The sequence below is a fragment of the Scyliorhinus canicula genome, chromosome 16, assembly GCF_902713615.1.
Source record: "Scyliorhinus canicula chromosome 16, sScyCan1.1, whole genome shotgun sequence".
NCBI lineage: Eukaryota > Metazoa > Chordata > Chondrichthyes > Carcharhiniformes > Scyliorhinidae > Scyliorhinus > Scyliorhinus canicula.
The window spans coordinates 99,298,283-99,322,208 of NC_052161.1; the positions used below are offsets into that span (position 1 = coordinate 99,298,283).

Here is a 23,926-nt window from a genome sequence, read left to right on the forward strand (position 1 = left end):
GGGGTGTTTGACCACAGATCCCTGAAGGTGGCAGGACAGGTTAATAGGGTCATTAATCATAGAATTCCTACAGTGCAGAAGGAAGCCATTCGGCCCATTATGTCTGCACCAACCCTCCAAAAGAGCACCCTATCTAAGGCCACACCCCCGCCCTATTCCTGTAACCCACCTAATCTGCACATCTTTGGACAGTGGGAGGAAACCGGAGTGCTCGGAAAAGCCCACACAGACATGGGAGAACGTGTAAACTCCACACGGACAGTTATTGGAAGTCGGGAAGGAACTGGGTCCCTGGTGCTATGAAGCAACAGTGTTAACCTCTGTACCACCGTGCTGCCCAGCATGAAGGCATGCAGGGCACTTACATTTATCAGGCTTGACATAAATTATGAGAGGAAGACGGTTATGTTGGAGTTGTACAGGACTTTGGTGAGGCCACAGCTGGAGTACTGTGTTCAATTCTGATCACCTCACTACAGGAAGGATGTGATTGCACTGGAGAGAGTGCAGAGGAGATTCACCAGGACGTTGTCTGGGATGGTACATTTTACCTTTGAAGAGAAGGTGGCTAAGCTCGGGTTGTTTTCTTTAGAGCAGAGAAGGCTGACAGGGGACTTGATTTAACTGTTTAAGATTGAGGCGCATGGACAGGGTGGATAGGAAGCATCAATAACAAGGGGGCATAATTTCAAGGTGAGAGGGACAGCATGTGGCACAGTGGTTATCATTGTTGCTTACGGCGCTGAGGACCCGGGTTCGAATCCCGGCCCTGGGTCACTGTCCATGTGGAGTTTGCACATTCTCCCCGTGTTTGCGTGGGTTTCACCCCCACAACCCAAAGATGTGCAGCGTAGGTGGATTGGCCACTCTAAATTGCCCCTTAATTGGAAAAAAGAGAAATAATTGGGTACTCTAAATTTATAAAAAAGAAAATAATAATTTTAAGGTGAGGGGCAGGAGGTTTAGAGGGAATTTGAGGAAATATCTTATCACTCAGAGGGTGGTGGGAGTCTGGAATGCACTACCTGGGAGGGTAGTAGAGCAGGGAAACCTCACAAGCTTTTAAAATTACATGGATGAGCACTTGAAATATCATAACATTCAAGGCTATGGGCCAAGTGCTGGAAAGTGGGATTAGTGTAGGTTTGAAGTACTTTTGTTGGTGCAGACTCGATGGGCCGAAAGCCCTCTGCTGTACTGTCTGACTATGACTTTGCCATTCAACTGAATCCTTTCTGCACACAAGTCTTTCATTTCCTTTTGTGTGAGGACTTTTCCCAATGTTACAGACAGCCTGTGAATAAATAACTCAAGGCCAGCGATAGTTCAGCTGTCCAGAAAACTTCAAAACCAGAAATGGAGATCACACTAAGTGACAAATTGAATGGCAGTGTGTGGATAAACGGCACAGTGTGTGGATAAACGGCACAGTGTGTGGATAACAACACAGTGTGTGGATAAACGGCACAGTGTGTGGATAAACAGCACAGTGTGTGGATAAACGGCACAGTGTGTGGATAAACAGCACAGTGTGTGGATAAACAACACAGTGTGTGGATAAACGGCACAGTGTGTGGATAAACAACACAGTGTGTGGATAAACGGCACAGTGTGTGGATAAGCAGCACAGTGTGTGGATAAACAGCACAGTGTGTGGATAAACGGCACAGTGTGTGGATAAACGGCACAGTGTGTGGATAAACAACACAGTGTGTGGATAAACGGCACAGTGTGTGGATAAGCAGCACAGTGTGTGGATAAACAACACAGTGTGTGGATAAACAACACAGTGTGTGGATAAACGGCACAGTGTGTGGATAAACGGCACAGTGTGTGGATAAACAGCACAGTGTGTGGATAAACGGCACTGTGTGGATAAACAACACAGTGTGTGGATAAACGGCACAGTGTGTGGATAAACAGCACAGTGTGTGGATAAACAGCACAGTGTGTGGATAAACGGCACAGTGTGTGGATAAACAGCACAGTGTGTGGATAAACAGCACAGTGTGTGGATAAACAGCACAGTGTGTGGATAAACGGCACAGTGTGTGGATAAACGGCACAGTGTGTGGATAAACAGCACAGTGTGTGGATAAACGGCACAGTGTGTGGATAAACAGCACAGTGTGTGGATAAACGGCACAGTGTGTGGATAAACGGCACAGTGTGTGGATAAACGGCACAGTGTGTGGATAAACAGCACAGTGTGTGGATAAACAGCACAGTGTGTGGATAAACAACACAGTGTGTGGATAAACAGCACAGTGTGTGGATAAACAGCACAGTGTGTGGATAAACAGCACAGTGTGTGGATAAACAGCACAGTGTGTGGATAAACAGCACAGTGTGTGGATAAACAGCACAGTGTGTGGATAAACAGCACAGTGTGTGGATAAACAACACAGTGTGTGGATAAACGGCACAGTGTGTGGATAAACAGCACAGTGTGTGGATAAACGGCACAGTGTGTGGATAAACGGCACAGTGTGTGGATAAACGGCACAGTGTGTGGATAAACGGCACAGTGTGTGGATAAACGGCACTGTGTGGATAAACTGCACAGTGTGTGGATAAACGGCACAGTGTGTGGATAAACAACACAGTGTGTGGATAAACAACACAGTGTGTGGATAAACAACACAGTGTGAGGATAAACAGCACAGTGTGTGGATAAACGGCACAGTGTGTGGATAAACAGCACAGTGTGTGGATAAACAACACAGTGTGTGGATAAACAGCACAGTGTGTGGATAAACAACACAGTGTGAGGATAAACAGCACAGTGTGTGGATAAACAGCACAGTGTGAGGATAAACAGCACAGTGTGTGGATAAACAGCACAGTGTGTGGATAAACAACACAGTGTGTGGATAAACAGCACAGTGTGTGGATAAACAACACAGTGTGAGGATAAACAGCACAGTGTGTGGATAAACAGCACAGTGTGTGGATAAACAGCACAGTGTGTGGATAAACAGCACAGTGTGTGGATAAACAACACAGTGTGAGGATAAACAGCACAGTGTGTGGATAAACAGCACAGTGTGTGGATAAACAGCACAGTGTGTGGATAAACAGCACAGTGTGTGGATAAACAACACAGTGTGTGGATAAACAGCACAGTGTGTGGATAAACAACACAGTGTGAGGATAAACAGCACAGTGTGTGGATAAACGGCACAGTGTGTGGATAAACAGCACAGTGTGTGGATAAACAGCACAGTGTGTGGATAAACGGCACAGTGTGTGGATAAACGGCACAGTGTGTGGATAAACAGCACAGTGTGTGGATAAACGGCACAGTGTGTGGATAAACAGCACAGTGTGTGGATAAACGGCACAGTGTGTGGATAAACGGCACAGTGTGTGGATAAACAGCACAGTGTGTGGATAAACGGCACAGTGTGTGGATAAACGGCACAGTGTGTGGATAAACAGCACAGTGTGTGGATAAACGGCACAGTGTGTGGATAAACGGCACAGTGTGTGGATAAACAGCACAGTGTGTGGATAAACAACACAGTGTGTGGATAAACAGCACAGTGTGTGGATAAACGGCACAGTGTGTGGATAAACAACACAGTGTGTGGATAAACGGCACAGTGTGTGGATAAACAACACAGTGTGTGGATAAACAACACAGTGTGTGGATAAACAGCACTGTGAGGTTGGGCTGTATTCGGGCATACCACCAGAACAGTGCACTGCCATCTACTGTGTCGACAGTGGGAGGCTAGAGTTGGCACAGAACGGGGGGGTTCACAGAGTTAAAAGCGGGGAGACATTGACAGTGAAGATGATGATGGGGAAGGAGCAGGTAGGCAGCAATTTGCTGGAATCTTGAAAGGAACTTTTTCAGTCGTCTTCAAGGGACCCTTTAAGGTCCACCGCCAGGCGGCCCAGCATCACAAGTGTGATGCACATGCCACCCAGGGGCTCAGGCACCACCCAGAGGTGCACTCTAATGTCTCAGAAGAGATAAAGGAAACTGAAATATTGAAACAAGACCGGCAGCAGTTTTGAACAAGGTGTCCATTCAGGGTCACTAAACAATCGAGGCGAACATAACCCGGGCAGCTCATGGTCGGCAGAATATAATTTTTAAAATTTCACCTGCCCACTGCCCCGATCGTCCGCACAGACGGGCAGGCAGGTGGACAAGTGAAACCACCCCTGACATCTCAAAATGTGTGATCCTCTAAACACAGGCTCAGCATTAAAAGAAGCTCCATTGACAAAGAGCCTCTTGTCGAGCTATTCGGAGCCAGACCCCGATTCCAGTCAAACAGCAGCCAATTGATTCACGGCGGCTAATCGGCCACACAAACTTGGCGCTGTCGCCCCTCGCAGATGTCTTCTATGAAACAACAGGTTTCTTCATCTCTCTACGTTTTTAATTCTGCTGCAGGGATCGAAGGATCTTTCCAGTGGCGCAAAGAGTTTGTACATTCAAAGCCTTTGTAAATTCTGACTTTGAGACGCGACGTGGTGAGTGGAAATAAACCAGGGGCTGGTTTAGCTCACCAGGCTAAATCGCTGGCTTTTAAAGCAGGCCAGCAGCACGGTTCGATTCCCGTACCAGCCTCCCCGGACAGGTGCCGGAATGTGGCGACTGGGGGCTTTTCACAGTAACTTCATTGAAGCCTACCCGTGACAATAAGCGATTTTCATTTTTCAAGAGTTTGTACATTCAAAGCCTTTGTAAATTCTGACTTTGAGACGCGACGTGGTGAGTGGAAATAGGGGTAATTATTTGTTTTGTTCAATTGCGCAGAGCTACGATCGCCCTTTGGGAGTATTACTCAGCCAAGATCATCTTTATATCAGCTAGTAGGCCTCCAATGACAAATACACTGTTGCCTGTGGAGTCCGAGGCACAGCTCCACCAGAACATTAAAGAGACGCGGTATTTTGTGACCTCGCCTCATTTCAAGTTGGGGGGGGGCAGGAGGATTAGGGAGGAATGCAGAAGAGGTACTATTATTCAAAACTGTAAGGGGAGAGGAGCTTTGTGGTGATATTACTGGACTAATAATCCTGAAGCGGCACAGTGGTTAGCACTGTTGCCTCACACGCCGGGGACCCGGGATCAATTCTGACCTCGGGTGACTGTCTGTGTGGAGTTTGCACGTTCTCCCCGTGTCTGAATGGGTTTCCTCCGGATACTCTGGTTTACTCCCATGGTCCAAAGATGTGGAGCTGAATTCTCCGCGTGGGGATGGTCCATTTTACCGACAGCCTTGGGGTTTCCTGATGGCGTGGGGCTGCCCCACAATGGGAAACCCATTGACCATTTGTCGAAACGAAAAATCCCAACGGCGTGCTGAACCAGAAATCTGGCGCGGCGGGACGGAGAAACCCACCCATGCAGTTTAGGTGGATTGGCCATGCTAAAATAGTCCCTTAGTGTTCAAAGGTTAGTTGGGGTCAGAGGGGAAAGGGCAGCGGCATGGGCCTAGGTAGGATGCTCTTTCAGAGGGTGGGTGCAGGTTGTGCACTGTGGAGAATCTATGATAAGCCTGGACTAATGCTCCAGAGACATCCTACTGTGGAAATTTGGAGAATTTAAATTCAATTAATTATTAAATCTGGAATAACACGCTAGCCTCATTAATAATGAAACGATTGGAAGGTCCTCCAGGGGAGGAGGTCTGCTGTCCAAACCCAGCCTGCCAAAAAGTGACTCCAGACTGAGAACAATTATCTGCCCCCTTCAAGGCCATAGGAGCCCCATGGATGGATCTGCCCCACATGGGCTGCAGCAGATCAAGAAAGTAGATCAACACCATTTTCTCAATTAGGGAAGGGCTATAAATACTGGCCAAGTGGTACAAGTTTAAACAAAAACAGATTTTGCTCAATGGGCAAAACAGGGACCTGCTAATTAAGCCTCTGGGGGAACCAAATCTCTATAATTTCCACGAATCAGGCTGTTGGATACATGTTCACCCAGCACTGGTTTGTCTCCCTGGGGCATTGCTTGGGAAGCCAGCACAAAAAACTGGACCACAGGATGTCAGAGAGACTCGTGGACACTCGGTTAAGGGGCCTACCCAATTAAGGATGGATCAGTGACTCGCAAAGTCATTTCAGATGGTTGTTATTTAATCTTTGGGCTGTTCTTCAGGGAGGGGGGCAAGGGAGGGAGGGAGGCAGGGAAAGAAGGAGGAAGGGAGGGAGGAAGGGAAAGACGGAAAGAGGGAAGTGTTGTGTTATGCTGCTACAGATAACACAGGCTGCTACTTGATGCAGTCTTAACTAAAGGACGCTCCAGACTCTGAAATGAGTTCAACGTGTTTATTGAACTATTAACACAGTTGTCAAATGAGTTTGACTCTCTGCTAATCTAACTGTAGTATCTCAGTCTAACTGTACCAGCTTGCTCTAAGCCACGTGCTGGGGTGTGATGCTGCTGATCAACCCTGTCTAACTCTCCAGATGTCTGTCTGTAGAAAGAGGCAGGGTGTGAGTACCTCATCCCTTTTATAGTGTTTATGTCATACCCCCTTGTGGTGCTGCCACCTCTGAATGTCCTGGCTGCCCATTGGTGGTGTCCTATTCTGAGTGTTCATTGGTTGCATGTTTGCATGTCATGACAGGAAGGAGGGAGGGAGGGAAGGAGGGAGGGAGGGAAGGAGGGAGGGAGGGAAGGAGGGAGGGAGGGAGGAAGTGCATTCCTTTGAGCCAGGTTTCCTCAGTCTAAGGATCATAAAAATGGGTAGGAGGATGCAAATGGCCCTGTCCTACCTCGCTTTCATGATCCCCAGGTTCTGCATAGAATCCAAATACAGACTCAGAGCTCCTCCTTAGGAGAGCCCCTAGCAAAGACAGGGCAGTGGGGTAGAGGCTGGATAATGGGTGCTTCCCAAGAATTATAGCATGATCTAGGGAAGGGATTCCTGTGATGTTAATACACACACACACACAAACACATACACAGACACACAGATCCATCCAAAACATGCAGAAGCCATGTGATATTCAGTTTAGTTTGATATAGTAATTAAAAGAACAAATCAGAAACTCATGGAATGAGAATTGATTGGGGATAAATCAGGCAACAAACTAGAAAAGGTTCCAAAATGATCAGCTCTTCACACCAGCTAAGTTCCGCTTTCCGGAGGGGGAGGGAGGAGGAGGGGGGGACAGGGCAGGTGGGAGGAAGAACCAGAGAGTCCTGGGGGGAATTGGCGGAGGGTCAGATTGGCCAGAGAGTCTTGTGGGGGGAGGGGGGGAGTGAGAGGCCTGAGCAGGGTGTGGGGGGAAGGACGAGAGTCAGGTTGGTGGGGAAGTGCGCATGAACCGAGGGTCCTGGAGGAAGGGGGGAGACAGTGAATCCTGTGGAGGTGCGAGACAGGGATTACCGGGGGGGGGAGGGGGGGGGGCCTGGAGAGGGAGCCCTGGGGAGATGAGGGCAATAGGGAGTCCTGGGAGGGTGGGACAGAGAGTCCTGGGGGGGGTGGGGGGGGGGGGGGGGGGGCGGGGGGTGGAGACAGGGAGCCCTGGGGAGATGGGGCAACAGGGAATCCTGGGAGGGTGGGACAGAGAGTCCTGGGCGGGGGTGGGGAGAGACAGATTTTCTCCCCTTCTCTGTCCTAAAAGGGCGACGACCCCCTAATTTTAAAACAGTGCCCCCCCCCCCCCCCGTTCTTGATTCACCCCTTTACACATCCAGCTTGTCCAGACCGTTCAGGATCTTGTATATTCCCGTCAAGTCACCCTGACTCTTCTAAACTCCAGTGAACCAAGCCAGCCTGACTAACCTTTCCTCATAAAACAATCCACTCATTCCAAGTATTAGTCTAGTAAATCTCTGCTGAACCACCTCCACCGCATTTACATCCTTCCTTAAATACGGAGACCAAAACTGCACTCCGTATTGGTCTCATCAATACCCCTGTATAACTGAAGCACAACTTCTTTACTTTTATGTCCAATTGCCCTTGTGAATGGGAGATTTGGCTGAGCGCCAAATTCTCTGTCCTCGCTGGCAGCGTTACAGGGGCAGACTCATTACTCCATCTGCCAGATTCTTCGGGGAGACAGCAGAACATACAGTAATATGGAGACATGGGACAGACAGACATAGGGCACTAATAAAAGGAGAAAAAATACAAAGAGGAGAGAAGGACATCAGGGGCAGGATATTTTTCGCCTGCTCGATGCATGTGTAAATCCCGTTATGGCCGCTAACTCTCGCGAGAGGGCTGTAACTGGATTTGAGCCGGCAAAACCTCCCGGCTCCCTCTCGCCGGTGATGTTAATTTAGGTATATTTAAACATCATTAAACAACTTTACGTCATACCCCCCATGTGATGCTATCCCCCCCCCCCCACCCCCCTCACCCCCACCAGCGACATGGTGTCACCCCAGCGCAATTCACGACTGGTTGTCGTTATCGAAAACCAGTCACAATGGCCACGCAAGGGGTGCTGCGGTACCTGGAGCCCTGGGACTGAGGACCGAGGCTGAGCAGTGCCCCCTGTCACCTTGACACTGCTCCTGGCACTGCCCTGGCACTGAGAACAGGCAGGGAGCAAACCCTTCTCCAATGGGGGAGGGTGATTCCCTTTATGTGTGGTGGGAGGGGGGGGAAAGAGGGGTGCATGCTAGAGAACGTGCAACGTGAGGTGAGAAGGGGTTGAGTGCCCTCGCCCGACCCGCAATATTTACGAGGTGGGGCGTGGTGGGCAGTTGTTCCGAAGCTTGTGGTGCGGGGGTTGGGGGGGAGACTATATATTTAGCACAGATCGGGCCGCCCTTTAAAGATGGTGGCCCAATCTCTGCAGCCATGCTTGGCCCACCAGAGTGCCAGCGTAAAACATGCCCACCAATGCTTATCTGACAAAGTGTCACAAGATCCTGGACAGAGAACTTGGCTGTTTCTCTGGGGGAAACACGCTGACGTTCAGCCAGAACCTGACACAGCCATTGTTTCTGGAAAATTCCACCCCAAGTCCCTGGTGCCTGGACTGTACGGAATTCAGGTCAGGGTGATGGCAGCATTGAGCTAGCATATAAACGAGGTGCAAAGTAAGATTTGATGTGAGTAAAGTTACCTCGATACCAGGAATGTTATAAATAAGTTGCTGAGCAATATCTTTACAGCCTTGTTCCAGTGCCTCAAGCGGCATGTCCGAGTCTGCGTACCAGTCCCTATTGACCGAGTGAGCATAGGAAGCGCTGGGCGTGGCATGCTGTACCCGTGTGGTAGTTACGACACCCGTAGATTTGCCTGTGGAGAAAATTAAAACACAAAGCGAGATGAGTAACACCTAGAAAACAGCCTTTAAATGATCACTGCATTCTTCAAACTCTAGCCTCTTGTCGATCCCATTTTAATGGCCCCATCATTGGCAGTTGTGCTATTAGCTGCCTATGCCCTGAGCTCTGAAATTCTTGCCGTAACCTACCTAACAGCTTCCACATCACGAGCGGGATTCTCCAACCCCCCCCCCCCCCCCCCCCCCCCCGGTGGGTTGGACAATCCCCGGTGGGCGGCGCCAATCCCGCCCCGACGCCGGCTGCCGTATTCTCCCGCGCCGGTTTTCGGGCAGGGGCGGGGTTCACACCACGCCAGACGGGGGCCGTTGGCAACAGCCCCCTCGGCAATTCTCTGGGCTCCGATGGGCCGTCTGTTTCTGGCCACTCCCGCCGGCATGGATTAAACATGGAGAGATCACGCCGGCCCTTCAGCGTATGCGTTAACTCGCCCAGTCCCTTCAGCGCCAGCTGGCGCAGCACCAACCCCTCCGGCGTCCACCTTGCCCTGAGCTCTAGATGCCGGAGTGGTTCGCGCCGGTTTCGCCGTCGCGTGGGGTCTTGGTCCCCACGCAGGAGAATCCTGCTTCACGTGTCAGCAGATACATGGGAACACCATGTTATCCTCAAAGTCACTCACCACCCTGACTTGGAAATATATCACCGCTCCTTCACTGTCGCTGGGTCAAAATCCTGGAACTCCCTGCCTAACAGCACTTTGGGTGTACCTACACCACAGGGACTGCAGCGGTTCAAGAAGACCAGAGGGGAAATTTCTTGACACAGAGGGTGGTTTTCATCTGGAACGGGCAGTAGTAGAGGCGGGTACACTTTTGTCCTTTAAAAAGTAGTTAGACCATTACATGGGTAGGGTGGGTATCGAGGAATATGGGCCAAATGCGGGCCAGTGGGACTAGCTTAGTGATAGAAACTGGCGGTATGGACAAGCTGGGCCGAAGGGCCTGTTTCCATGCTGTAAACATCTATCTATAAGCTATTACTGTTATGTACCCGAGCGATTCTGCTGTTGTTTAACACCTGCCATCTATCACCCGATGATCAGAAGGGGGTTACCAGCCAGTGCAGTAACCAGCCGATGAAGAAGCAGCAAAACAGTTTGGATTGGGCGGAGATTCTGGCGGGGCCTGGGGTGTTGGTGGTGGGGGTGCAGGAATCAGAGGCATTGATGTTGGACGCTGAGGGCCTGGACAGTGGAGTTCATGTAAATGCTTGGATAGTGGAGTTGCGCAGTGGCCTTTTGAACCTAGGTACTGAGGAAAAGGCCACTCAGCCCCTCAAGCACCAATTGCCATTTGTGAAAGACAGTTCCAAAATTCCAGCAGCCTTTATGTGCAGAAGTGCTTCCAACTCTCCTCACTGCTGAAAGGTCAGATTCCTTTGGGAATTAACATTGGGAATTAAGATATAAATCATCATAATGCAGCTCAGAAAGGAATGGGGTTTTGTTATGTGAGCAGTAATTTTCCATTCGAAAAAAGAAAAATAAACAGTTAGATGTATTAAACAGGAGAATTTAAGAACCATTTTTGCACTCACCATCCTGACTTGGAAAACATATCGCCATTCCTTCATATTCCCTGCGGCAAAATCCTGGAACTCCCTCCCTAACAGCACTATAGGTGTACCTACACCTCAAAGACTGCAGCGGTTCAAGAAGGCAACTCACCACCACCTTCTGAAGGGCAGCTAGGGATGGAAAATAAATGCTGGCCTACCCAGCGATGCCCATATCCTGTATTCTGAGGCGCCGGTTTTTGGGCGGTGATGGGGTTCACGTCATGCTGGTCAGGGGACGTTGGCAGCGCCCCCCCCCCCCCTCCCCCGGCAATTCTCCAGGCCCCGATGGGCCGAGCGGCCGTCCGTTTTTGGCCAGTTCCACGGGTATGGATTAGACATGGTCCCACACGGTGGGACCTGGCAGGTAAGTCGGCTGGGGCGGTCCTCGGGGGGGGGGGGGGGGGGGGGGGGGGATCCGATCCCGGGAGGGCCTGGCCTGCGGTCGGGCCCACCGATCTGTGTGCGAGCCTGTGCCGTGGGGGCACTCCTTCCTTTTGCGCCGGCCCCTGGAGGGCTCCACCATGGCCGGCAGGGAGAAGACAAGCCCATGTGCATGCGCCAAAATACGCCAACCGGTCTGCGCATGCGCACAACCACGCCAGCGGTTTCGCGCACGCGCGAGATCACACTGGCCCTTCGGCGCTGTCTGGTGCAGCGCCAACCCCTCCAGCGTCCACCTGGCCCCCAAAAGTGCAGAAAATTCTGCACTTTCGGGGGCTGTTGATGCCGGAGTGGTTTGCACCGGTTTTCCTGCCGGCATGGAGTTAGTCCCCGGAAAGGCGAATCCCGTCCCTAATTCGGTCTGACCTGAGATTTAACTATCTTCATAATATATGTTCAATCAATTAGAAACACGGGTAGATTTAACATTAAGCAAACTACTTGTGAGTTCAGTCATGACCTCTTGTCCTTCATTCACTCACTTCAATGGAATGAAAACCATATCGATTCTATAAAACAGCACGGTGGCACAGTGGTTAACACTGCTGCCTCACAGCACCAGGGACCCGGGTTCGATTCTGACCTTGGGTGACTGTGTGGAGTTTGTACTCTCTCCCTGTGAATGCATAGATTTCCTCCTGGTGCTCCGGTTTCCTCCCACAGTCAAATAAGATGTGCAGGTTGAGGGCAGCACGGTGGCGCAGTGGTTAGCACTGCTGTCTCATGGCGCCGAGGCCCCAGGTTCAATCCCGGCTGTGGGTCACTGTCCGTGTGGAGGTTGCACATTCTCCCCCTGTTTGCACATTCTCCCACAACCCAAAAAGATGTGCAGGCTAGGTTAATTGGCCACACTAAATTGCTCCTTAATTGGAAAAAATGAATTGGGTACTCTATATTTAAAAAATAAGTAAGTAAATAAAAAAGATGTGCAGTTTAGGTGGATCGGCCATGCTAAATTGCCACTTAGGGTGGGGTTGCAGGAATAGGACATGGGATTGGGCCTAGGTAGAGTCGGGGCAGACTTATTGGGCCGAATGACCTCCTTCTGCACTGTCAGGATTCTATAAAAATCTTGATGATCAGCCCTGCCCGATTATTAACCAAAATGTGTTGACAGAAAATTATCTGATTTATCAGTCATTATTTAGAAACCGACCTGAACGCTGCATTTTGTTTTTTTTTGCTGCAGTCGCTTTTGCAATGGCAGCGTAGGGTAGGGATCTGTGCCGTTGGCCAAGGGGGGCTTCTGCGAGGGTTGGGGGGGGGGACTGGTGGAGGGTGGCCAGGGGGTGGGCTGTGGGGTCGCGGATGGCGGGTTGAGTCCGCACAAGGCCGGCGCCATGTTGTACAGCGTGACTAGTGCAGGTCGTCAGCCGTGCGCGTGCGCAGCCAGGGACCCGGCCATTCTCCGGCCGTTTTCGGCACGGGCGGCGTGTGGTTCAGTTCCCGCCAGTGCTAGCCCCTCACTGGTACCGGAATTGGTGAGGGGTTGACGTCAGTTGTTTTCACGTGAACCTCCCATGGATTCTCCTTTCGAGCTAACACATAACCGCAGAAATGGAGAATCCAGCCCATAGAGTCCCACAGGGGTCTTTGCTGGGGCCTGAATCTTTTACAGTTTATATTAATGATTTAGGAGAGAATGAAGGCACAGTTGCTAAATTTGCAGACGACACAATGATAGGTAGGGAAGTATGCGGTAAAGAAAACATAAGGATGTTCCAGACGGGCAAAGATAGGTTGAGTGAGTAAGAAGAAATCGGCAGATGGAGTATAATGTGAGAAAGCATAAAGTGATTCCTGTGGGCAGGAAGAATATTAAAACAGAGTATGACTTAAATAGAGAACGACTGCAGAATGGGAAATGCTTAGGAAATCAGATGCACAAAGGGACTTGGGAGTCCTTATTCACGATTCTCTTCAGGTTAACCTGCAGGTTCACTCGTCAATTAGGAAGGCAAATGTAATGTTAGCATTTATGTCAAGAATACAAGACCAGGGATGTACTTCTGAGACTGTATAAGGCTCTGGTCAGACCCCATTTGGAGTATCGTGAGCCCTGTATCTGAGGAAGGATGTGCTGGCCTTGGAAAGGGCCGAGAGGAGGTTCACAAGAATGATCACTGGAATCAAGAACCTGTCGTATGAGGAACGGTTGAGGACTCTGGGTCTGTACTCATTGGAGTTTAGAAGAATGAGGAGGGATCTTATTGAAACTTGCAGGATACTGCAAGACCTGGATAGAGTGGACGTGGAGAGGATGTTTCCACTTGTAGGAAAAACTAGAACCAGAGGATACAATCTCTGACTAAAGGGATGATCCTTTAAAACAGAGATGAGGAGGAATTTCTTCAGTCAGAGGGTGGTGAATCTGTGGAACGCTTTGCCACAGAAGTCTGTGGAGGCCAAATCACTGAGTGCCTTTAAGACAGAGTTAGATAGGTTCTTGATCAATAAGAGGATCAGGAGTTATGGGGAGAAGGCAGGAAAATGGGAATAAGAAAAATGTCAGCCATGATTGAATGGCGGAGCAGACTTGAAGGGCCGAGTGGCCTAATTCTGCTCCTTATGTCTTATGGTCTTATGCATGAGTCACAAAAAGTTAGCATGCAGGTATAGCATGTAGCCAAGAAGGCTAACGGAATGCCATCCTTTATTACAAGATGAACTGAATATGAAAGTGAGGAAGTTACACTTCAGTTACACAGGGCTGTGCTGAGACATCTCAGCGCAGGAAGTTTTCCAGTTGTGGAGGCAGCTCGCTATTGACCACGAGTGGAATATTCCGATCCCACCGAAGTCATTGGCCATTTGCGTTGCTCACGGACCACGCCACCAGGGAAACTGTCGTGGAGGGGGTCCCCTTCGGTAGGACCGGAAGATCACGCAAGCAGGAAGGGCTGGAAAATCCCGGCCTTTGTGTTGTGAAAGGCGCAATATGAAATCTTAAAGTCTCCTCATGTTCTTGGAACTGAGATCTTTGAAATAAGAAATGGCTCATCAGCATCTACATGCCAAATTGGGAAAGACCCACTTGGCAGATTAAGGCATCACAGATTTCCCACTGCTGCGGAAAAGATGCTTTCACAATGGACCACAAAATGTGTCATCGTTCATTCAGGAAAACCCACAACATTCTAGTAAACGACCTCTTGAGAACCACAGCAACGTTACCACAAGTAACTAAAAATTACTGGGATAGATATTAGTGTAGATACCCCCTTGAGTTCAGGGGCATCAGTCACCCCAATAAATGGATTATAGGCTAACGTAGACTAGCACTATCCAATATCTGGTTGTAACAATAGTACACCTCGGAGTGGCACGGTGGCGCAATGGTTGGCAATTTAGGGGGCCGAGTTCAATTGCAGCCTTGGGTGATTTTGTGGAGTTTGCTTGTTCTCCCCATGCCTGCATGGGTTTCCACTGAATGTCCCAGTTTCCTCCCACAGTCCAAAGATATGCAGGTCAGGTGGATTAACCATGCTAAAATTGCTCCTTAGTGTCCAATGATGTGCAGGTTAGGTGGATTAGCCATGCTAAAATTGCCCCTTAGTGTCCAATGATGTGCAGGTCAGGTGGATTAACCATGCTAAAATTGCCCCTTAGTGTCCAATGATGTGCAGGTTAGGTGGATGAGCCATGCTAAAATTGCCCCTTAGTGTCCAATGATGGTTAGGTGGGGTTACAAAGATAGGGTGGGGGATTGTCTGGGTAGGGCAGCTCCTTCAGAGGGTCAGTGCAAACTCGAGGGACTGAATAGCCTCCTTCTGCACTTTAGGGATTCTATGACATGTATTCACTGGTTTAGCACAGGGCTAAATCGCTGGCTTTGAAAGCAAACCAAGGCAGACCAGCAGCACGGTTCAATTCCCGTACCAGCCTCCCTGAACAGGTGCCGGAATGTGGCGACGAGGGTTTTTTCACAGAAACTTCATTTGAGGCCTACTTGTAACAATAAGCAATTTTCATTTTCATTTTCATATTCAGAAGTTCAAGGTAGGGGGTTCAAATCTCATGCCTGGGAGTGAACACAAAAGGACTGACACTCCAGTGCAGCACCGGAGGCACGCTGCAGTATCAGAGGTGCCTTTGTTTGGGTGAGTCATTAAACCGAGGTCTCATCATCCTGTTTGGCAGGATGAAAAGTCCCCACGGCACTCTCTCCTGGGTGAGCAAGGGAGTTATCCCTGCATCCTGGCCAGTATGTAATCTTCAATCGACACCACAAAAGCAGATTATATGGTCATTTCAACATTACTGGTTGTGGGAGCTTGCTATGCACAAGATGGCTGCCACATTTCAATGGTGACTACACTTCAAAAATAATTTCATTGGCTGGAAAATGCTTTGAGATATTTGGTAGTCATGAACAACGCTTTATAGAACCTACCAGACCTGCTCTACCAATTACCAGAGACAGTCCAACACAGAATTCCTTCAGCAATTACTGAGATAACAAGTGCATTTTTTATCATTTTGGGTTGCGAGGGAAACAACATCAATGCCAGGATCTTTAATAGTTTCACCAGTTTTGAACAATGCCACAAAAGTAACTCGATCCAAAGGTGACTGTGCAAAATGGTTTACAAAGAGTCCCAAAACATGACAGTCAACCATGAGGCCAACGTCTCAATATTGACCAATGTAGCTTCAGAGTTACCCATTTCCCCCCTCCCCCATTCCCCATATTTCTTCCATTTCCCCTACTTCTCCCATTTCCCCCAATCCTTCTTTTTCTCCCATTCCCTCCTTTTCCCCCCATTCCCCATATTTTCCCAAACCCCCTTTTCCCAAATTCTTCCCATTCTCTCATCCACTTATTTCTCCAGTTCCTCCTATTTCCCCCATTTCCCCTTTTCCTCAGTTCCTCCCAATCCCCTTCCCTATGTCTTCTATTCCTCCATTTCTCCTATTCCTCAATTTCTCAAATTTCTCCCATTCCCCCTAATTCTTCCATTCCCGTCCTTTCTCCCGTTACTCCTATTTCTCCCATTCCCCCATTTCTCCTATTTCCCCATCCACCCTCTACTCGTTCTCAATTTGGAAATTTTAGACTGTATTTTCCTCATGCTTTTTCACCACTTCAGTTTCATGTTCTTTTATTGATACATGTGGCTCAGTTATTGGCTCTGATGGTTTGAGTTCCACTCCAGACATTATCTAGTTGGACTTGTCAGCACAGTAAATGAGCAGGTGCAGCACTGTGAAGGGGCCAAGTCTGGACAATTTGCACATATAATGGGCAGGACTCCTGCCCCCATTTCCAGACGCGACAAGTTTTGCCATGCAGGATAAGGATACAAGTAATGAGCCTGAACCCTGACCTGGCTGGCTCTATTGTGAGGACATGGCAGCTTATATCTCCCTACAATCTTCACTGAGTTGGGCCAGCTTCTCGATGACTCATAGTTCATGGCTCATCAGGCAAGTCATGGTCCGTGTTCTTGAATCTGCGACCTTTTGATGGGTAGGTTGAAAATAATTTGCTCATGTCCCTTCCACGCCCCTCCCAATGACACTTTCATGGCCTCCATGTCACTTCCAAGGTCTACAGGCCCTCCATGCTATCTTTCTGATCCCTTCATGGTCCTGCAATGCCCATTCACCCATTATTACAATGCACGGAATTAATGAGCCATTTAAAAACAGTGGCAAGGGGGACTGCTGAGAAAAAAAACACTCATTCAGAAATCTTCCTTGAAAGAAACTGTGGTTCTTCCAACCCGCTAACAGTGGCAATCGGGGCAATTGGAGATTCAGTAACAGAGCCATTAACCTCTTCACACCTCTTAATCTTGTCCAAATAACCATTGAGACATTGACAAGAGAGATCACAGAAAGAATAACTTATTATACTCACATAAAAGATGTAAGTCAAGCAAAGTCAATAATCCACTTCATTTGTCAAAACAGAACCCCCTGCTCAGGTAATATATTTGTCAGTCTTGGATCTCAGCCAAGCATTCATAATGAGCCCAGACTGGCCACCTCTTTCTATTAATACTCACTGTGTCCTCTACATCATAACATTGACTGCTCTCCAAAATAATTCAATTTCTCTCTGAAGCACTTTCGGACATCCAACAGTTTCATTGTTTACCTTAGGAACATAAGGACAGGAGATGGCCATTCAGTCCATTGAGCCTGCTCTGCTATTCAATATGATCATGGTTAATTGGTCACTTCAGTGCCTTTTATATCCACTATCCCCAAAACCCTTTATGTTATTATTAATCAGCTCTGCAATTTAATGGCCTCATCACGCCTGCCGACAATCCGTGCGAGCCGGTTAGATCACAAGAGCGGCCTAAATCGGGAACCTCGCCAGGCACCAAGCAGTTTATGATCTAACTGGCTCGTTCCCATTGGCAAATTCCAGAAATCGCCTTGGCACAGCGAGAAACCAATAATCACTAATCAAAGCCAATCTCCATCTCATTAATGAAATGGTTGCCCTATCTAACAGCTTCTTGGGATCGAACTGGCTCACCAGCGAGAGGTCACGTGAGCGCTGATTAGTACTGGTCCACACAAACGAGAACCAGGCAGAACAGCACCTGGAGGGTCTCCCAGTGGTTGGAGGCTCCTGAATGGTCAGGTATAGGGCAGGATGGCACTCTGGTATTCCCCTTGGGACCAGACATCTTGATGCTGACCGGTTGGCACCTAGACACTGCCACCCTGGAACTGTCAAGGTGCCAGGCTGGCAGGAGCACTGCCAGGGTGGCTATGCATGGGTGCCCAGGTTCCAGGGTGGCACTGCCATGGGTCAGGGCCTGAGGGGAGCGATTCACGTGAAAGGACAGATGAGGGGTTATGGAGGGTGGGGGGCTGAAGAGCGGATATGAAAGGGCCTCCGGAAGGTTGGGGAGGGAAGGGCGGGGTCCTGGAAACGGGGGGGTTGCCGAAAGGGTGTGTGGAATGGCCTGAAAAGAGGTGGGGGCCTCAGCAACCCCATAGCAGGTTGTCATCACTTGGGAGTGTGTGGGGCAATTCCTATGTATGTGGGGGGTGACATTGTCCATGGGTGTGGGGTGTGGAGGCACACAAGCTCACTTAGACATTGGGGCACCCTTTCAAAATGGCGGCCTGATCCCTGAGGGGCCAGCGAGCTCTGCTTCCCAGCAATGAAAATAATTCTAAGTGTAGCTCGGCCGGAGAGGAACTCGCAATGGCCCCAAAAAATGACTAAGTGTCATTAGATAGTGGTCAGGAGCTCGCCATCAGGGCCACTGAAGAGCTCGTGGGGAACCTCATTCGCCACGGCACCGAGAACTTGTCCCATTAAATTGCGTCCCAGAAATCCATCAATCACTGCTTTGAACACACACAAGGACTGATCTTCCGCAGCCCTCTGTCCAAAACAAACTTAACAAGGAAGAAAGCCAAGTCACTGACCTACAATCTGAAACTGACAAGCTGTTGCAACTGCAGTCTGAATTAATTGAGCCAACTCTAAAGAACTACAATTAATATCATGTTGTCCTGAAGACATCAACCAGGTTAGTAAATAACATAAACAGGAATAACAAGAGATCAGCTATTTTTTGTTAATTACATCCATCGCTTAAGAAAATCAAAGATAAAATCTGGAAGTGTTGTTAACCTTTGATCTATTGTGGAGCTTCTAGATACTTGTGATGTGATGAAAAATCGAAGAATGTGCGACCGTTTCTCAAATCCATTGATGTGTTTGCTACCTTTTTATTCTGATGTTTTCTGCCTTGTAGAAAATTGCTCGAAAATATTCCTCCATCTTTTCTAACAGCCAAGTTCTTAAATTTCTCAATTGTCCCCATCAATCTCACCATCATCTGTTTCTGGCCTGGTGATGTTTGGGAACATGGTGAGTTATGGAGCAGAATCTTGGCTAAGCCCACATTTTGTGACCTCAGGTTTCTGTTGGTCGCACTATTCAACTACATGGGTGGTCCATAATGTAGCAGCGAATCCACCAAATGTCTTGTGTAATATTGCATATGTTACAAATAACAGCCACTTTCCATTTTTGAAAAACTAAATTAGCCTACAGCTCATTTCCAACTTGTGATAGTGCACATCAGATGTTGAAAAGACTACGTAAAAAAAACAATGAGAAAACACAGCTGCATTAGAGCCTTAAGGAACCAGCATTTGAATCCCTGCACCTTTAGGGCATGTTCATAAAAAGTTCAACAACAACAACCTGGATTTATATAGCACTTTGAATGTAGTCAAATATTGAAAAGCCCTTCGTGGGAGTGTCAGTGGACAAAATATTGGCACAGAACCAAAGGAGGTGTCAATGGGACAACCTGGTCATAAACTTGGTCCAAGAGATGGGTTTTAAGAAACATCTTAAAGGGGTCAAAATGTGGAAAGGTTTAGGGAGGAATTTTGTACAGTTTACAGCAGGGCCATCAGTGGTGGGAGAAAGGAGGATTCTAGATATGTCTAGGCATCACGGACAGAGGGTTCTAGAGATGTCTAAGCATCTTGGTGGGTTCTAGAGATGCCTAGGCATCTTGGCGGGTTCTAGAGAAGTCTCGACATCTCGGACAGAGGGTTCTAGAGATGTCTAAGCATCTTGGTGGGCTCTAGAGATGTCTAGGCACCTTGGCGGGTTCTCACGAGACGTCTAGATATTTGAATGGGTCCTAATTATGTGCAAGGCATCTTAATGAGTTCCAATGCTGGAATAGGTTACAAAAATAGGGAAAGTGAGGCAAAAGCAATATGAAAACAAGGATTAGAAGTTTGCATTTGCGGTATTGTCAGACCAGAAGTCAGCGTAGTTCAGCAAGGATAGGGGTGTGTGAAGTTTAGCAAAGCAGAAAGTGGGAGAAAGCCGAGGAGAACATAGGAACTAGAGTTCAACTGGCTCTTTTAACTTACTAGATTGGGGTTGGGAGTCTGGGGTAAAACTGAGACTTGACCATTTATCATGACCACTTCAATTATCAGCCCAGTAAGTAGTCACAATACTTGAGTTATTCTGTGATGTGAATAAAACTGTGCCACTCCTTCCTGTGAAACAAGCTATCAACTGCTCCTTGAAACTACTCACGTACCCCTGATGTGGAAGCTGCAAATCCCTCCCTTTGAACGAGGGAGAAACCAATATAAAGAATGGTCAACATTCTTGTATCGAGACTGTGTGAGATATAACATACTGACCAGCATCTTCTGCCCATTTCAGAATGGATGTCACTTCGTTGCCGAAGGTGGTGTTACATTGTCTACGCACCGAAGTCGCACTCACGCCCACGGTGCCTTCGTTTGCCTTGACGCCACATAGGTAGGCCGTCGCTGTGCCAGCACTGTCAGGTACCTGGGCATTGGTATTATAGGTCTGGTGGTCGGAAAGGGAGAGAGATGGCATCAAAGTTAAAACACTGAAGCCTGTTTTCCTGTTTTGAAGAACCACAGTCATGTAAATCAATTTTTATTTAAACGTCATAGCTTAATGCTGGTTTAGCTCACAGGGGCTGGTTTAGCTCACAAGGCTAAATCGCTGGCTTTTAAAGCAGACCAAGCAGGCGAGCAGCACGGTTCGATTCCTGTACCAGCCTCCCCGAACAGGCGCCAGAATGTGGCGACTAGGGGCTTTTCACAGTAACTTCATTGAAGCCTACTCGTGACAATAAGCGATTTTCATTTTCATTTCATTTAATGCAAAGAATAAGTGCAAAATTAAAAACTTGCACTCTTGGAACTCCAAACATTTCTTATTTGACCACTTTGTCCCATTGGAAACAAATTACATAATCCATTTTGGCCAGTTCCACCACACTTCTGACAGAATTCCACAAGGAGGAAACAGTTATGTTGTCAAGGCACTTGCGAAGGCCAAGGTCACTTCCTTAACGTGGGATAATGTGGGCCCAACTCCATCCAGTGGGGAATCAAGACCTTTTTTTCCACTTTATGAAGAGGAAAGTTCATCTTTTTCTTTACTAAGACATTTCTGACATGTATTACCAAGAGTGTAGATCACCCAGGACTGGAGAGGGGGGGAGATGGGGGGATAAAATTTAAATGTGGTAGGTGCTCTCAAAGGCTCGATGCTCTTGGCCATAGTTGGGCAGACAACCAACACAGGTGTCGATAATAACCTACCTTTGAAAGGGCTACATATGGGAATTTATCCATTTCCAAGAAACCTTCCTCTCCATTTTTGTGTTCCAACTGGCCTTTCAGAATTCGTGCAGCAGTCACTGTGGGTATACCCATGCCTAAAAAAAGAACAAAGGAAATGAGACCTCAGCATTGAGCTCTTCCTTCCCCTCAATAATTGTCCATTTGTCACTTTCTGTCTCTGTATCTTCATGCACACTTTAACCTTAGCTCCAAAATGCGCATTGGCATCTTAGGTTGAGTTTGGTAACCATTGTTAGCTCTTAGAACATAGAACATACAGTGCAGAGGGAGGCCATTCAGCCCATCAAGTCTGCACCGACCCACTTAAGCCCTCACTTCAACCCTATCCCCATACCCCAATAATCCCTCCTAACCTTTTTGGACACTAAGGGCAATTTAGCATTGCCAATCCACCTAACCTGCACGTCTTTGGACTGTGGGGCGAAACCAGAGCACCCGGAGGAAACCCACGCAGACACGGGAGAACTTGCAGACTCCACACAGACAGTGACCCAGCATTGAATCGAACCTGGGAACCTCTTGCGTATACTTCATTTTTGTGAGCATATGCACATAGAAATAAACTAACTCGACCCATCTTCGTTGTAGGGCATGCCCTTCTTAACACAGTAGGCAATGTGTTAGGCTCATAACCTATAGGTCACGAGTTCCATCGTGAGGGAAACAGAAAATCTTGCACATTTTATCACAGAAATGCATGGATATCATCATTTTTCTTTTAATTTATTTATTCTGCGATTTGGGTGTCACTGGCAAGACCAGCCTACCTCTAATTGCCAAGAACTGAATGGATTCTCCTTCATTTCAGAGGGCAGTTAAGACACATTGGGTGGGATTCTCCGACTCCCCGCCGGGTTGGAGAATCGCCGGGGGTCGGCGTGAATCCCGCCTCCGCCGGCCGCTGAATTCTCCCGCCCTCCAAAGGTCGGTGAGGCGTGAATCGCGCCGCCCGCCCTGGAGAATGGCGGAATTCTCAGGCCTGCGATGGGCCAAAGTCACGCTGGTTTTTTGCCGTTACCGCCGGCGTGGATCAGACTAGGTCGGGACCTTACCGGCAGGGCCTGGCGGCGCGGGCGGGCTCCGGGGTCAGGTGGGGAGCGGGGTGATCTAGCCCCGGGGGGTGCCTCCACGGTGGCATGGCCCGCAATCGGGGCCCACCGATCCGCGGGCGGGCCTGTGCCGTGGGGGCACTCTTTTACTACGCGTCGGCCGTGTCAGTCTCCGCGATGGCCGACGCGTAGGTGACCCCCTCCCTGCGCAGAGTCTCTTCGGCCCCGGCTGGCGTGGCGCCAAAGGCCTTCCATACCGGCCAGCGGGACGCAAACCACTCCGGCGCCGGCCTAGCCCCTGAAGGTGCGGAGGATTCCGCACCTTTGGGGCGGGCCGACGCCGGCGTGGTTCACGCCACTCCGTCCGGCCGGGACCCCCTGCCCCGCCGGGTACGGGAGAATCCCGCCCATTGTGTGTGTCTGGAGTCACATGTAAGTTAGACCAGGTAAGGAAGGCAGATTGGTAGCTGGGACTGGGTCCATCCGCCCATCTGTGGGGAGGACAGTTTCTCTCCTTTTCAAATGATCAACATGTTTTCCAGCCTCACGGCCATGTATGTCTATAACATAGGACACTGGCCCAGTCCTGGCAACAGCTCTCCCAAGTAACCATTCAAGTCCTCCAAAGTTCTGCACATTCACTAAATCTCTGTTCGAAATGACCTGTCCTTCGTGGCTGTATTGTGGTGGCTTTTCTGTGAGGCTTGTCTCACCTTCACCCTCCCTGACAAATTTAGAAAAATGTGGATGAGCCAGATCCTGAGGCGCCTGACCATTAACAACTCAGCCGGGGTGACCCTAGTGGCCGTTTGCGAGATTACATCGTACAAGAGCAAGAAGTCTGATAAGCGAAGCAGTAGTGGCCGATTAGCTTGTTTTTCATTGATGCTTTGAGCACTTGGGCCGCACATTTGATGCAAGTTGGTAGGGGATTGTCCTTACACGCTGTATCCCATTAGACTTAACAAATAGTTGAAACTCTTTGACTGTGAAATGATCACCTTGCATAGGCTGCAAATGGCAAAGATTTTGCTTAGCTTGTCCTCTATGGCCACTGCAGTGGTTGGACGTATAGGCGGAACATCCAGACACTGCGAGTGGCAATCTACAACAATCAAAAGTATCATACCCAAAAAGGGACCCACAAGTCGATGTGGACCATCAGCCACGGGTGCCCCGATCACTCCCAAGGGTGCAAATCTGCTGCAGACGGAAGGTTGTGTTGAGACTCACAGTGTTCACAATGTTTGACCATACTTTCGATCTCCTTGTCAATCACTGGCCACCGAACATAACTCCTGGCCAACAACCACATCTTAGACTGACCAGGATGACCGCTGTGTAATTCCTGAAGAGGAGGCTGCCGCCCGGGGGTGGTGCTATCACTCTGCAGTCCCACAGGAGAACCCCATCCTCACAAGGGATTTTGCATATCAGGCCTGGTCTGTTC

The 23,926-nt window shown here is 48.9% G+C and overlaps 1 protein-coding gene across 6 annotated transcripts in view; it reads right to left on the bottom strand.

Annotated features, from left to right (window-relative positions):
• alpl (alkaline phosphatase, biomineralization associated) overlaps positions 1–23,926 on the bottom strand; it is a 108,992-nt gene that overhangs the window by 28,414 nt on the left and 56,652 nt on the right. For all 6 annotated transcript variants that reach the window (XM_038821784.1, XM_038821783.1, XM_038821781.1 and 3 more), the window contains 3 exons: positions 21,386–21,501; positions 20,444–20,618; positions 9,064–9,239 (listed from right to left, as the gene is read on the bottom strand). In XM_038821784.1, the coding sequence (XP_038677712.1) occupies positions 9,064–9,239; positions 20,444–20,618; positions 21,386–21,501 (467 nt within the window). The remainder of the gene's footprint in view (positions 1–9,063; positions 9,240–20,443; positions 20,619–21,385; positions 21,502–23,926) is intronic.